Source organism: Syngnathus leptorhynchus, chromosome 7 (genome assembly GCF_054491065.1).
Source record: "Syngnathus leptorhynchus isolate UIUO chromosome 7, UIUO_Slep, whole genome shotgun sequence".
In the NCBI taxonomy this organism is placed as follows: domain Eukaryota; kingdom Metazoa; phylum Chordata; class Actinopteri; order Syngnathiformes; family Syngnathidae; genus Syngnathus; species Syngnathus leptorhynchus.
The window spans coordinates 2,501,681-2,515,026 of NC_141201.1; the positions used below are offsets into that span (position 1 = coordinate 2,501,681).

The 13,346-nt window shown below is 43.4% G+C and overlaps 1 protein-coding gene across 1 annotated transcript; it reads left to right on the forward strand.

Moving 5' to 3' along the window:
• The first annotated feature begins 191 nt into the window (after window positions 1-191).
• Window positions 192-10,875, forward strand: pak1 (p21 protein (Cdc42/Rac)-activated kinase 1). Its single transcript, XM_085917350.1, has 16 exons — window positions 192-374; window positions 5,853-6,054; window positions 6,177-6,271; window positions 6,563-6,637; window positions 6,707-6,779; window positions 6,849-6,886; window positions 7,255-7,368; window positions 7,613-7,859; window positions 8,662-8,725; window positions 8,800-8,848; window positions 8,973-9,085; window positions 9,154-9,271; window positions 9,340-9,439; window positions 9,640-9,836; window positions 9,964-10,101; window positions 10,255-10,875. Exons 2-16 carry the CDS (start codon window positions 5,862-5,864, stop codon window positions 10,339-10,341), a joined length of 1,701 nt encoding a protein of 566 aa, XP_085773476.1. The 5' UTR covers window positions 192-374; window positions 5,853-5,861; the 3' UTR covers window positions 10,342-10,875.
• The last annotated feature ends 2,471 nt before the right edge of the window (window positions 10,876-13,346 follow it).

Here is a 13,346-nt window from a genome sequence, read left to right on the forward strand (position 1 = left end):
ATGGAGCTAACGTAATTCCCCATTGTCCCTGAACGCACCACCTGCGCTCCTTCCTTGCGATGCTGTGGAAACCTCGTGGTGTTTAAGGAACGTCCTCAACAACCAATCGGCAACGAGGAAGAGGACACAATGACCAGTAGCGTGGCCGCTTTGCCAAGAAGGAGGCGGGGATTACGTCGCCGGGGAGGCACCCCGATGGCTAGCTAACAATAGGCCGGGAGAGGTTGCTCAGCTCGGCTTGGGGCAAGCAGGACGAAGCAACACAGGTGGCGGAGTCACTTTAGGAGCCACTTCAGACGGCGTGGTACCGTCTTGGATCCATATCTCGTTCTTATTCCAATCCTTGCGAATTTTGACCAGCCATCAGACAAAAGGTGAGCTTCATTTCTCTACTTTTTCATTCAACTTGTGATCGATGTTGGAGCGAGATGAGGTGTGGCGGAGCAGCAGCACAAGAAGGGTTAAGAACACAAACTGAAACAGAGCTTTTATCTTAGTTTCATAATGGTGTTGTGTTTTTCTTAAATGTTTTTATGATTCTCATAATTAAAACTATTATTAAGCTGTGCTTGATGTGGTCATATCTGCTTTTATGTCAGAATGGCTGTGGTCACTTTGTGTTCAATAAATGAATTAATTTATTAAAGTTTTAATAGGTGCTGCTGCAGAGACCTCAGCAAGAAGAAGGCATTGATGTCTTTAAATCGGTGTAAATGCAATTGGGATCAGATCTGGATTGAATTTGGTTTTATGTGATGTTTTGACAGCTGGGTGGATACTCCTACTAATACCCACGACCCTCATGCGAATGTATGAATGAATGAATTATTGTAAGGATAGTTGGACAGGTAAAAGGATGAATAAATGGGTGGACACATTCCCATGGTGGGAAGAACACCAGGTTGATGTTGATCATAGGAAGACATTTCAGACAAACAAGCAGATGAATAAAGCTGCTCTTCCTTGGTGCAGGTAACAAGTTGGTGTTTTAATCTGGAGCGAGTCAGTGTGTGTCTGCGCTGATGGATGGCGATGAACGTTCCTAGATGGTCACGTGACTCCAGTTTCCGCACGCCTCAGCACCTCGTAGCCAGTTGGGCTCATTTGCATAACTGATGAATCAATAGATGACTTAATGAAGGAATGAGTGAAAGAATATATCTGTGGTGACTTGTCTTCACTTCTTGCATGGATGGAAACAAGTTTGCTGAGGTCCATATCGACTTGTCTTGTGTTTTTTTGCATTGGCAACAGTATGACAAATTTTCTTCTACTGCGGTTTAGTGTCTAATGCCTGTTTTTGTTGGGCTGGGTGATTTGGCCTTAAAATAAAATCTCATAAAGAAAGAAATCGCTCGATTTTTGCCATCTGAAAGAATATGTGACATTATGGTGAAGGCCGGACGAGTGTGTTGCTCCTCAGCCTTCTCCAGCTCTTGTGTGTCTGACGTGTGCAGTGGAGCAGCGCTAACATCATCATCTATAAATACTCCATCACACAGGAAGTCTCTCCTGATCTTGTCCCTGAAAAGAATTGAAAACGACGTTTAGGACCGCCGGCAAAATTAAGCAGCCCGCCGAGTATTCTCGTGAGAATTTAGGTTATTGAGACGAGCAGTTGTCTTCTGCAGTTTTGAAATGCTTTGAAGTGCTCGTACTGCCACCTAAAGGACTGGAGTGGAACATGATTGACTCGGTCAGGTATGTTAATCTCTGAGTTTGTCTTTCGGCTAGTTAGCTGTCAGTTAGTTGGCCAGTAGGTTAGCCAGTCAAGTACTTGGCCAAGCTGTTGGTCCATAAGGCTGTCACCAAGGCAGTTCGGTTAGTTAGTAACTTTGACCCCTGTTAGGCCAGTTCGTTAGTCAGTTGATTTGGTAGGCGGTTAGTTGGTTTGTCAGTCACCCAGTTAATGTGTCAATTGGTTAGTCACCTAGTCTATCAGTCGGTCGACTAACTCTTTAAGTCATTTAAGCAGTTATTTATTTCGTTCGTTTGTCAGTTAATTGACCTGTAAGTCAACCAGCTAGTTAGTCACCTAGTCAAGTTAGTTGGTTCAACCAAAGTGGTTTTTTTTTTTTTCCTTGTTCCTTTGACATCTTCTTTAGTCACAGCCACAGTGACCCCCAAGTTCCCCCCCTGCCCACATTCCAGCCAAAGGGGACGTTTGATTTGTTCGCACCTTGGTAGCAAAGGACGCCGACGTGTCACACATTTTACGTGTCCTTCATGTGCACTCTAACACACACACACACACACACACACACACACACACACACACACACACACACACTTGAACACTTTTGTGTGTCTGTGATGCTTAGCATGCGGTACGATTAGCAAAAGCTTCAGAAAAGCCGACTGTCACTGCGAGTTTGAATGTGTGCGTATGTGTATTTGACATAAGTGATCAAGACACTCAGACACACACACACACACACACAAACACGCATAGACGAAAAGTAGATTCACAGGTGGCGAAATGCAGCATTAGCCTGCTGTAATAACAGCTTAGCTACGTCTAAATCGCAACTGTGTGTGTGTGTTTGTTTGTGTGTGTCTGTTTGTGCATGTTTATTGTATCCATGATGTGTGAACGTGTGCACAGCTGCCAGCATTTTGTTCACGTTTGTGTTTTTCCCTTGAGTTGAAATTGCGTCTCCACACTGCTTACACTAACAACACAAGTGTGAACCTGCAGGGCTTCGTTTACAAAACACAATCAAGTTTGAATTTAGCCGCCGGTGAGTTTCTCAGTCGCTTCCAACTTTTTAGGTCAATGCTGGCTGTATCAAAGCAACATTATTATTATTATTTTTTTTACACCTTGTGACAAGCTAGCTCTCTCCCATCATGCACTAGCGTGGCCTCCATTATTGATGAGGTTGCCGTGGCAACCACCCCGACAGCTGTGTGTGTAATAATGAATGTAAGAGAGTCTTTAAAAAGCTTAACAATGTCTTAAAAGGAAGGCTGGAGGGGGCGGGCAAGGTTCAGAAAGGGAGAGCGGTCTCAGTCGGCGCCACTTTTCCCACTTTCTCTTTTTTTTTTTTTCTTCTTATCATTCCAAAAGGCAGCGTCAATTCCCTCGTAGCCTTTTTGAGTCATCATCCAAGAACCAGGAAGTCACCCGATGACTAAGTAAACACAAACGGGACATTTTGAAAGTTTCACAGTGGTCTATTAGCATGCCTTTGTTGTGGTTAGCCGCCAACTGGAGCATGAATGTGATTTTAGTGGAGTGTGACAGCGAGTCACAATCACAATCCATCAGTATGTCGCCCCGGCCGGCTCTTCTATGTTGGCTTAAAAACCTTGCCAACTCCCTGCGCTAACTGCTGCTAACCAACGCTAACCACTATTTTTAGCTGTAACTATTAGCTTGAAATTGTTACTTTCTACTACCTTATACTGTATTTGTATGTCCAGCCTGTGTTATTAGCTTGTAATTACAAACTCCATGTCGCCTACTTGTTGGTGTAGCTTCTTTTCAGTGACTTCTACATTTGGCTAACCTTTTGGAGGTTTCCATTTCCATTTTTCCCCTCGCCACTAGCTTCTACTTATGCAACTGTAGCATCTACTTGTTACCATGATTGTTACTTTGTGTAAATTTTGTTACTCGTTCATTTCTAGTGTTGGTCACTATAGCAACTATTAACCTTTGGGCAATGCTTATAGTATGTTCCTATGAAATACAGCCTTTGAGTTTATTAATACTCCCATGAGGTTGACATAGTATATTTAGTGTGTAATGTTTACTTAGTAAAAGATGCTGCGCTGGTTTGGGCGTGTCCATCACATATTAACCCTGATATGAAACAGACGCAGTGGAATAATGTGACATTATTATTGTGATGTCATACTTTTCCAATTTTCAATGAGCACAACACACACACACACACACACACACACACACACAACCATCTGTCATGCACCACCCGTCTATATTGCATTTAAAGACCAGCTGTGACTACAGTGTGTGTGATATGTTAAATGCCTGAGTTTGGTGTTAGGTATGTGTATTTGCGTTTGGTGTGTGTGTGTGTGTGTGTGTGTGTGTGCGCGCACATTTTATTGTTGTCCTTTTTATTTACCATGTTAGTTTTATTTTCAAGTCTTGACTCCTTCCTTGCTACTTTGTCATTGTCTAATTGATGAGCGCATACACTCGCACATAGTTAGAGGTGGTGGTTGCCGTGGTGATGTTGTTGTTGTTGGGCGGGGGCGTCATGCATCCTTGCAGGCAATGAGCTCTTCTTGGCTGTTACTCCGTGATGTGTCCTTCCAGGAAGTTATAAAAATGTGTGTGTTTGTGTGCGGATGACCACATCACATCTTGGTGTCCACAGTGATGAAGACTTTGGTTTCTTGGACTATTTCACTTCCCATTTATTTTTCTTCTTATGCCATCTTTGGAAAATTCAGTTCTGGAGGTTTAGTTTGACTTAGCAACACAAAGTTTGGTAGGCACGTTTATCATAAGTCGATTCAGTGTCAAAAAGGCCAAGCCTGTAAAGATGGAGAAGAACAAGCACAGCTTTGTAAGGATGAACAAGAAGCTGTGTTCTTTTGCAACACAATAGAAAATACACACGCAAACAGGGGTGTCTCATTTCAGACACTGCCGTCAGATGCACACAGTATCATGTGGTGTTTGCTCTCAAAATGACAAGTTGTGTGTGCCAGACAACAATCAAGTGACACACTAAATAAAACATTACCACGTTTTCCCGATGAACTTTGCACGTACCTGAAACTTCATTTCAAAGTACAGTCGCAATAAAATCTTGGTCGTGTTGTGGAACCTCGCCAAGTGGCAAAGTTTGCTAGAGTGGAGAAAGCGGGTTGGTTAACTAACATGTCAGGATAACAGAAAAGTTTTCGCCCATAAAAGCTGCCTTCACTGTACGTATTATATTTGTGTGTGCAAAATGGCAATAGTCGGAAGACGACTCGCCTGTATCAAGTTACGTTCTATTGTGTGAGTTCCTCCAAGAGCTGAGACCATATACGCTAGCTTTTATACCTGTGTGTGTGTGTTCAAGACCAACAAAGATTCGGTCACTTCCTCGCAAACGTTTGACGGCTGTCAACAAAGCGCACTTTGTGGCCGGGTGTGACCGTCAGCGAGTCTTCCGATCCAGTTTCAGTGCATGCGAGTGAAGTTTATTGGATTGATTGTTGTCTGGGTCACACAACTGTCATATTGTCTTTTGGAGGGGAAATGCTACATGACACTGTTTGTATATATGCGTGTCATGTGACTCACCTCGTGACATCACAGAGTGACATCACACACGGGTTGTGTCAAAAGATGTCTGAGGTGCTTGTGCGCGACACTTGCGGTTTGGTTGTCGTGGTGCTTGTGTCTTGTCTCAGGTAAGATCTTTATCTTACATTTTGATTATTGATTTGTTTGGAAACAAACTTTTTAAAAATATTTTAACTCTCAGGCCTTTTATGATTTTACTACAAAGTGTAAGTCTTTTATTTCCTGAAATTCTAATGGCATCATTCATTTGAATCCCTTTTTTGGAAAATTACAAATCTTTACATGATACATTTAATTAATCTGGTATGAACCACAAATAAATTCAATTGTGTAGAATTAAATCCCACTTTATTCTAATTGTATTATTCAATCTAGCAAGATGCAGGCTAACGTTGAATCCAGATCCGATCCAGATTGCACAGCAGTTTAAATGTTTCTCTCGTCATGTATTAATCATGAATTTGCCTTCATGGACAGTAAAGTGTAAAAATGAATTAGTGACGACTGTAGCCTAGTCTGAAAAATAATTTTTTGATTCAATCGAATGAATGTTTTACATCGGTGTCAAATCTTACTCCAGGAACAGAAAATGTGCGACAACGGGGAGGTGGAGGACAAGCCGCCGGCCCCGCCCATGAGGAACACCAGCACGATGATTGGCTCGTGCGGCAAGGACTCCGCCCCCGTCAATCACGGATCCAAACCGCTGCCCCCCAACCCCGAGGACAAGAAGAAGAAAGATCGATCCATTCGCTTCATCCTGACGGGCGGCGGTGACAAGAGTGAGCAAAAAATGATATCCCGCTGTGGCTTCTGATTGGCTAAACCAATCTCACAGTTATGGACGCATGGGCAAATGTTTTCTTATAAGCGCCATGACACAGAACAAATGTTTATATTTCAGCGTACAAAAAGAAAGAGCGGCCCGAGATTTCTCTCCCATCTGATTTCGAACACACCATCCATGTCGGATTTGACGCCGTCACGGGCGAGTTTACCGTAAGTGAACTTTTTTTTTTTTTTTGCTTTGAATAATCCCATCAGACAAAGAGGCCTTGTTTCGTTTCAATCTTGATCCGCCTCACTGACCTCTTTTGGCTACTGAGCGCGTGTATATTTAGTTTTTTTTTCTTCTTTTATTCAAGTCACGCCGGCTGAATCGTTTAAGCAGAAAAAGAAGTCGAGTGTAAACTTTGATGTGCTGACCCAGTCTGAAAGCCACATTGCGCGACCCAATTCTGCGATTGCAAATGGAGCATCTTCTCTGTGTGTGTGTGTGTGTGTGTGTAGGGCATGCCCGAGCAGTGGGCCCGCCTCCTGCAGACGTCCAACATCACCAAACTGGAGCAAAAGAAGAATCCTCAGGTATAGATCATACCAGCATTTGCAAATAGAACCTGCCTACCTTACCTACCAACTTGAATCTTCTTCCAGGCTGTGCTTGACGTTCTCAAGTTCTACGACTCCAAGGAAACCAGCAACAGCCAGAAATACATGAGCTTCACAGGTACCCACACGGACGCACACACCTCTCCTGACCAAATGTAACTTTTTTTTTTCCCTCCCCCACACACAGACAAAAGCGCAGATGTCTTTGCATCGTCCACCACAACGGTAAGTGTATCGGGATCTCTCTTGGAAAGCGTTAGCTTGTATCGGATTTGTCGACGAGATGCTGACAAGGTGACGACGAAGGCGAGGACAGAAAGCGATGAGCAAGACTTTTTTCAAATTTATTTACTTTGCTGCTTTTTCTCTACAACGTGAATCAGCACATTTGATCTTTCTTGCCTATGCAGCTTGGAAACAAGCCCAGGAACCATTCCAGCATCCTTAACTACACTTGTCTCCTTGCATCCTACTGTCCTAGTTGCCTGTCACATTCATTTGGAGAAAATATTGAAAAGTAACATGATGAAGAAAGCATTCAGCCAAACAGGAAGTGATGTCACCGACGGTTTGTCCGTCCTCCTTTGTCCCAGATCTCCAAGAGCGTCTCGGAGATGCCCGCCATCGCCACTGTGTCGGAGGACGAAGACGAGGACGAAGCCGAACCGCCGCCCGTCATCGCCCCACGGCCGGAACACACTAAATCGGTAAGAGAATGCACATAGTCGCTCTCAGACATGTCGGCGGTCGACAAGCTGCTGCTATGGTGCCCTCCGGCGTCTGTCTCCATGGTGATGACTTTATTAGTCCTGATTGGAACGCACACAAACTTTCACTTCTGATTTCAATTGTGGCAAATGATTTCCCTCACGCGCTTAGCAACACATTAGAATAAAAAGTAACAAACACACAGAAATGTGAAAAAAGTAATCTTGAATTGAATGTTGTCAGATTTACACCCGCTCTGTCATCGAGCCCCTTCCGCCTCCTCCCACCAAAGACGCCGCCACCTCCCCCATCGTGGTGCCAACCTCGTCCGCCACGGCCGTCACCCCGCCCGGTTGCTCTGCCACGGAAGGCGCCCCCCCTCCCAGTAGCCCCCCGGGGGCCACCCCTGCGCCGGGGCCTTCCCTGCCCCGCCCTCAGGACAAAGGACGCAAGAAGAAGATGTCGGATGAGGAGATATTGGAGAAGCTCAGTAAGTTTCAAGGGTCATCAAAAAGGGTCAATTCCATTGGAATAATTGGGTTTTAAAATGTAGAAATTAATGGAAATTACGTTGATACATGTACTGTATTTCCTTAAACCGCACACGCCTGTGAAGATGTACTCAGGCCGCCCTCTGCTGGTAAGATGAGGATACTGTCTGTCAGTCTAATTGACTGGGTCCCCCCACACTGTCCCCGCCCCTTTTGTCCAATCCTCTCATCTGATTGGCTGTTCTTCCGGGGGTTCGTCCAAAACTTTCCCAGTGTGGTTACCTCACAGAACAAAGCTTTCCTGCTTCTATATTTCAATTTGTACGCTACTATTTCTATTTTTTTTTTTGTTAAGATATTTTTATTTTGTTCCTATTCTATTGATATTCATATTTTATCGGCCATTTTATTTCTATTCTTTTCCAATTCTTGGATACATTTTAGTTACCATAATTTTGTTTTCACTTTGACACTTAATTCTGACTAATATGAATCTCATATTTTCTTTTTGCTAATTTACGTTTTAATTTCTGTTTAATTTCTATTCCAATACTAATTTGAATTTTATTTCATCCCTTGCTGTTTTCATTAATATTGCGTTTTATTACTGTGGGGGGCATTTTCTTATCCCTCCATGTCGTTTGTGACCTCTCTCTGTTTTTCTCTTCACGTCAGTCGGCATGCAGCTGAGTCTCACGAATGAACAAAGATGATAGACACATGATATCAGTGTTCTATCATCTTAATTCAACCTCAATAGAGAATTTACCACTTCAGTATTCCCGTGTGTGTGTCACGCAGGGACCATTGTGAGTGTCGGAGACCCGAAGAAGAAATACACTCGCTTTGAGAAGATTGGTCAAGGGTGAGTGGAAATCGATTTTGTTGATGTTTGGAAAGTAACAAAAGTGACATTTAATTGTTGTTTTGTGGCGCCAGTGCATCCGGGACGGTTTATACAGCCATCGACATCGCCACTGGACAAGAGGTTGGCTAATTATTTTGTTTTTTCTGGTCAATTTGTTAGCTAGTGGTGTTTTACTGACTTTACAAATGAGACACCGCTGTGTTAATGCTACGCAAGATTGACACATGATGTTTTTGTGCATCAGGTGGCCATCAAGCAGATGAATCTGCAACAGCAGCCTAAGAAAGAACTCATCATCAATGAGATCCTGGTCATGAGGGAAAACAAGAACCCCAATATCGTCAACTACTTGGACAGGTCAGATGACTTTTTGCCATTGCTGAACTAAACACGCGCTTCATGTCATCTGCTATCTGTCGCCATAGTTACCTGGTTGGTGACGAGCTGTGGGTAGTGATGGAGTACCTGGCCGGCGGCTCTTTGACTGATGTGGTCACAGAGACTTGCATGGATGAAGCTCAGATCGCGGCTGTGTGCAGAGAGGTAAAAAAAATAAAATAAAAAAATGCAGCCGTACGTGTAGTATTGTGACGGCCTCTATCGCCCCCTAGTGTCTGCAAGCGTTGGAGTTCCTCCACTCCAACCAAGTCATCCACAGAGACATCAAGAGTGACAACATCCTGCTCGGGATGGACGGATCTGTCAAGCTCAGTCAGTGGTCCACTATTAAAAAAATTATATATATATTTCTATTATTATTATCATTAGCATTATTGCATGTTTCCATGTATGCAGTCTTGCTGGTTGTTATTGCTAATTTTGACCAGAAGATGGCACTCTGGTGCTATTTAAACATCTTTTACAGCTCCCCATAGTTGTTTGAAGTGAACTTTTTTTTTTTTTCTTTGCAGCCGACTTTGGCTTCTGCGCTCAGATCACTCCAGAGCAGAGCAAACGGAGCACCATGGTGGGCACGCCCTACTGGATGGCTCCGGAGGTGGTGACCCGCAAAGCCTACGGCCCCAAAGTGGACATCTGGTCCCTTGGCATCATGGCCATCGAAATGGTGGAGGGCGAGCCGCCGTACCTCAACGAAAACCCGCTCAGGGTAAGATACATATTTTCAAGAAAAAAAATGTCATCCAACAAGAATAGTTTTCTTTTTTGTAGTATTTACTTTCCATCACCACCAGGTGTCACTGTAGTTAAAAATGTCTTGTCATGTGGTGGTCCAGGCACTCTATCTGATCGCCACCAACGGGACGCCGGAGTTACAGAACCCCGAGAAACTGTCAGCCACCTTCAGGGACTTCCTGAATCGATGTCTAGAGATGGACGTGGAGAAGAGGGGCTCGGCCAAAGAATTGCTGCAGGTACCAGGGAAAAAGAAAAAAAAAAAAAAAGCACTCAACTCACGCCAGGATGGCACAAGAAATATAAAAATGCTTCCAAAGCTGCAGTAGGCATGATGTTCCTTGATTATTTTTTGGGGGGGGTAAAATCAAGTCTCTTCCTTTCCTGCTCAGCACCAGTTCCTGAAGATGGCCAAACCTCTCTCCAGCCTGACCCCGCTCATCGTGGCCGCTAAGGAGGCAGCCAAGAACAACCGCTAACTTGCGGCTGCCACCCCTTCCTTCTACTTCGCCTCCTCTTGCTCTTCTTCCTCGACACTGGACTCTCAGAGGCGGCAGGGACCAAGCCAATGATGTCATTGGTGTGATCAGTGATGTCATCAGCAGAGAGAAGGACTCAATTCACTGTTTTCTATGTGTGTGTGCGCTTGCGTGTGTAACGTCTGCTTTCTGAATGTCTTGTTTTTATTTGATCTTTTTTTAAATCGGTGTGTGTGGGTGTGTGTGTGGGAGAAACGGTAATGCTGGAATATCAAGTGATTGTAGCATCGACACGGCTTAGCTTAGCTTTGCGTAGCTACGGCCGTGGTCCAATCGGCACTGTGAGTTAGAGACGATGATTAATAATAATAGGGAAAATAATAACTACAACACGGGTTCTCAAACTGGGGGTCAAGAGCCACAGCTCGGGACTCTTATGTCTGAGTCTAGCCTGCTAAGAACTTACCAAACTGGTCCAATAAGTTGTTCCTACTACAGTAGAGCTTTCTGGCATTGTGTGTGTGGTTGGGGGGGGGGGGGGGGGGGGGGGGGAAACTCGCTGGCAGAGATCAAGTTTGGATTTTACTTTGAGAAGAGCCTGCCCTGCTATTGCTTAAGTTGACTCTGAAAATGTGGCTGGTGAGCAGTGGCTCATTTGCATGAAACAACGGCCCCCCCCTTGAAACGGGCTTACATAGATTTGTAAAGATTCCCAAATTGAAAATGTAATGTCTTCAATTATTTATGAAGGCTAGCTGGTGGTTAGCTCTCATCAAGCGCTGTCGGTTATGAAGAGAAACAACGTGCATGTTTTTGTTTAGATTTTGTTTTTCTAATTCTCGGTACGATAGAAAAGCGATGATGACTCCTCCCCGAGAACGCGGGTGAACAAATGAAGAAATAAACCACAATGAGTCAATTTAGTCTTTGGTTTTCTGCCTTGAAAACATAACACATGTCTGCGAGGTATACACACAACCCCAAAAAATAAAAAGTCATGACAAAGCTTGAGTTCTTTGACTTTGAAAAACAAATAGTTACTTGTGTGGGAGTTTTGTCTAGCTCCAAAATTGAAGTACTTGGACCATTGAAATGAATTATATCATATTTTTATATGTAATCCCTTTCTATACTAATTTATTTATTTTACGATAAGACAAAATGTCTGCTTGTAACAAACACACGGGACTCTTTCATCCTTTATGTATATATTCACTTTGAAACCTCGAAATAATGTCCTGGTGAGGATTATTCACTCCAAAATCGAATCGCTAATTATTCAATTTGGCTGATTGCAAACAACACAAACAGAGGGTGTGACCTTTTATAGTTTTGTTCTCACGCTACCCTCTCTTTGTCTGCAACTTGAAATGTATGCCAAGCGCTTGTGGGTTATGTGCGTGGTTGATCGAGCCTTCTTTATCTTGCAGTGCACGCCCTTTACCCCCCCCCCCCCCCCTTTTTTTTTCATTACGTTACGTAACAGCCACCACTGCAGAGGAAGAGCACTGCAGAGAGAGATGAATAACACACACACACACACACACACACACACACACACACACACACACACACACACACACAAAAAGACTGGGGGGGTCTCCACAAATATCTTGTGTATGATAAAATATGTTTTGACCTTGACAAAAAACGTCAACCTCATGAAAATCGATGAGGAAATGTTGACGTAACTTAAGTTATTGCATTGCATTTGATGGGAACGGCGCCCCTTCCAACATGGCCGCCAAGTGGGCACGTTGGTGAGCCAGACAGCGCTCTGGTGTATCCCTTTTGACCCGTGGAATGAATGGGAACTGTTTGGATGACGTTTGAGTGGGGGTGAAACTGCATTACGTGCTCAGAACGTATAGCTTGTGGCCGACGTAACGACGCGAAGCTTTGTCATGACCAATTATACGCCACCTTATCAGAAAATGCGTCATATTGTCAAATATGTATCACCGCAATAACATATAACAGAGGCTTTCCCGAACTCTCCTCCAGAAGGTAAGTAATAAAGGTCCAAATTATTTCAAACCTGATTTAATTTTTAGCTATAACACCGGCCTTCATAATTTGATTGGTTCAAGTTACGTTATGTGGAATGCACCCCCCAAATTTCGTATGATGTGTATATTGTGTTGAATAGTTTCCCAAAAAGTTTTTCCCTCAGCATCATCTGAAGGTGGCAGTATCCGCGCGACGCGCACGGGCACTCGGCCACTGTCGCGGCGGCGCGCTTGGAGCTCATCGAAATACAACAGTGGCGTCAGTCGGTGGTGCATTTCGGTAAGGATGATTTCTGAACATTTCTCTTGCTAAAATTTCCAATTGTACTCGCTTTTTATCATTTGTTGAGATTTAAACGTCGAACACGTCGGTTAGCGTTGTGCAGGGTAAACAAAAACGTTTGTGCCGCCAAAAAAATGACGACTGTTCATATACTTTAGTGTTTAGCTAACTGCGTGAATCTCTGCTGATTTGACATCATCTCATTGTTACCGCGCATGAAACTGCAACAAACTCAATTGCTTAGGTAAAAATAAAAAGTACACATTCTAAAATGTATTTGCGTATAATATTGCTTTAAATAGAAATATGCAATGAATTGGCACCTTAAATCAAAATTCTTTCTGTGTCTCTTTTGCTATTCTTTTTTTTTTTTTTTTTTTGTCATGACACCAAATTTGATGTTTAGTGAATCTGTCATGGGGGCATATTTTTGTTTTTATCCAGTTTTTTCCAGCCTCGTCATACTTTTCTTTTCTGCGTCTGCACAGCTCATGTGAGACCTTTCTACCAATGTTTATGTTGCTGAGTCAGCCCGTCAGACTTAAAGAATAACCCCTGGAAATTATAATTTTTTTTTTGGTTCTTGGCTATGTCATGTATTTGTGGGTCATGTTCCTCAGCGAAACGTTACTCCATTTCTAATCTTGTTTAGTTGACCTTTTTACAAATTAAAATGGCAAATTACCAACTGGATTTCATTTGCATGCTTGGAA

Excerpts from the sequence above, each read along its gene's own strand:
- pak1 (XM_085917350.1), top strand. The coding sequence starts at position 5,862 with ATGTGCGACAACGGGGAGGTGGAGGACAAGCCGCCGGCCCCGCCCATG. Across the intron at positions 6,780-6,848 it reads GAAATACATGAGCTTCACAG|ACAAAAGCGCAGATGTCTTT; the intron begins GTACCCACACGG and ends CCCCACACACAG. Across the intron at positions 7,860-8,661 it reads GGAGATATTGGAGAAGCTCA|GGACCATTGTGAGTGTCGGA; the intron begins GTAAGTTTCAAG and ends TGTGTCACGCAG.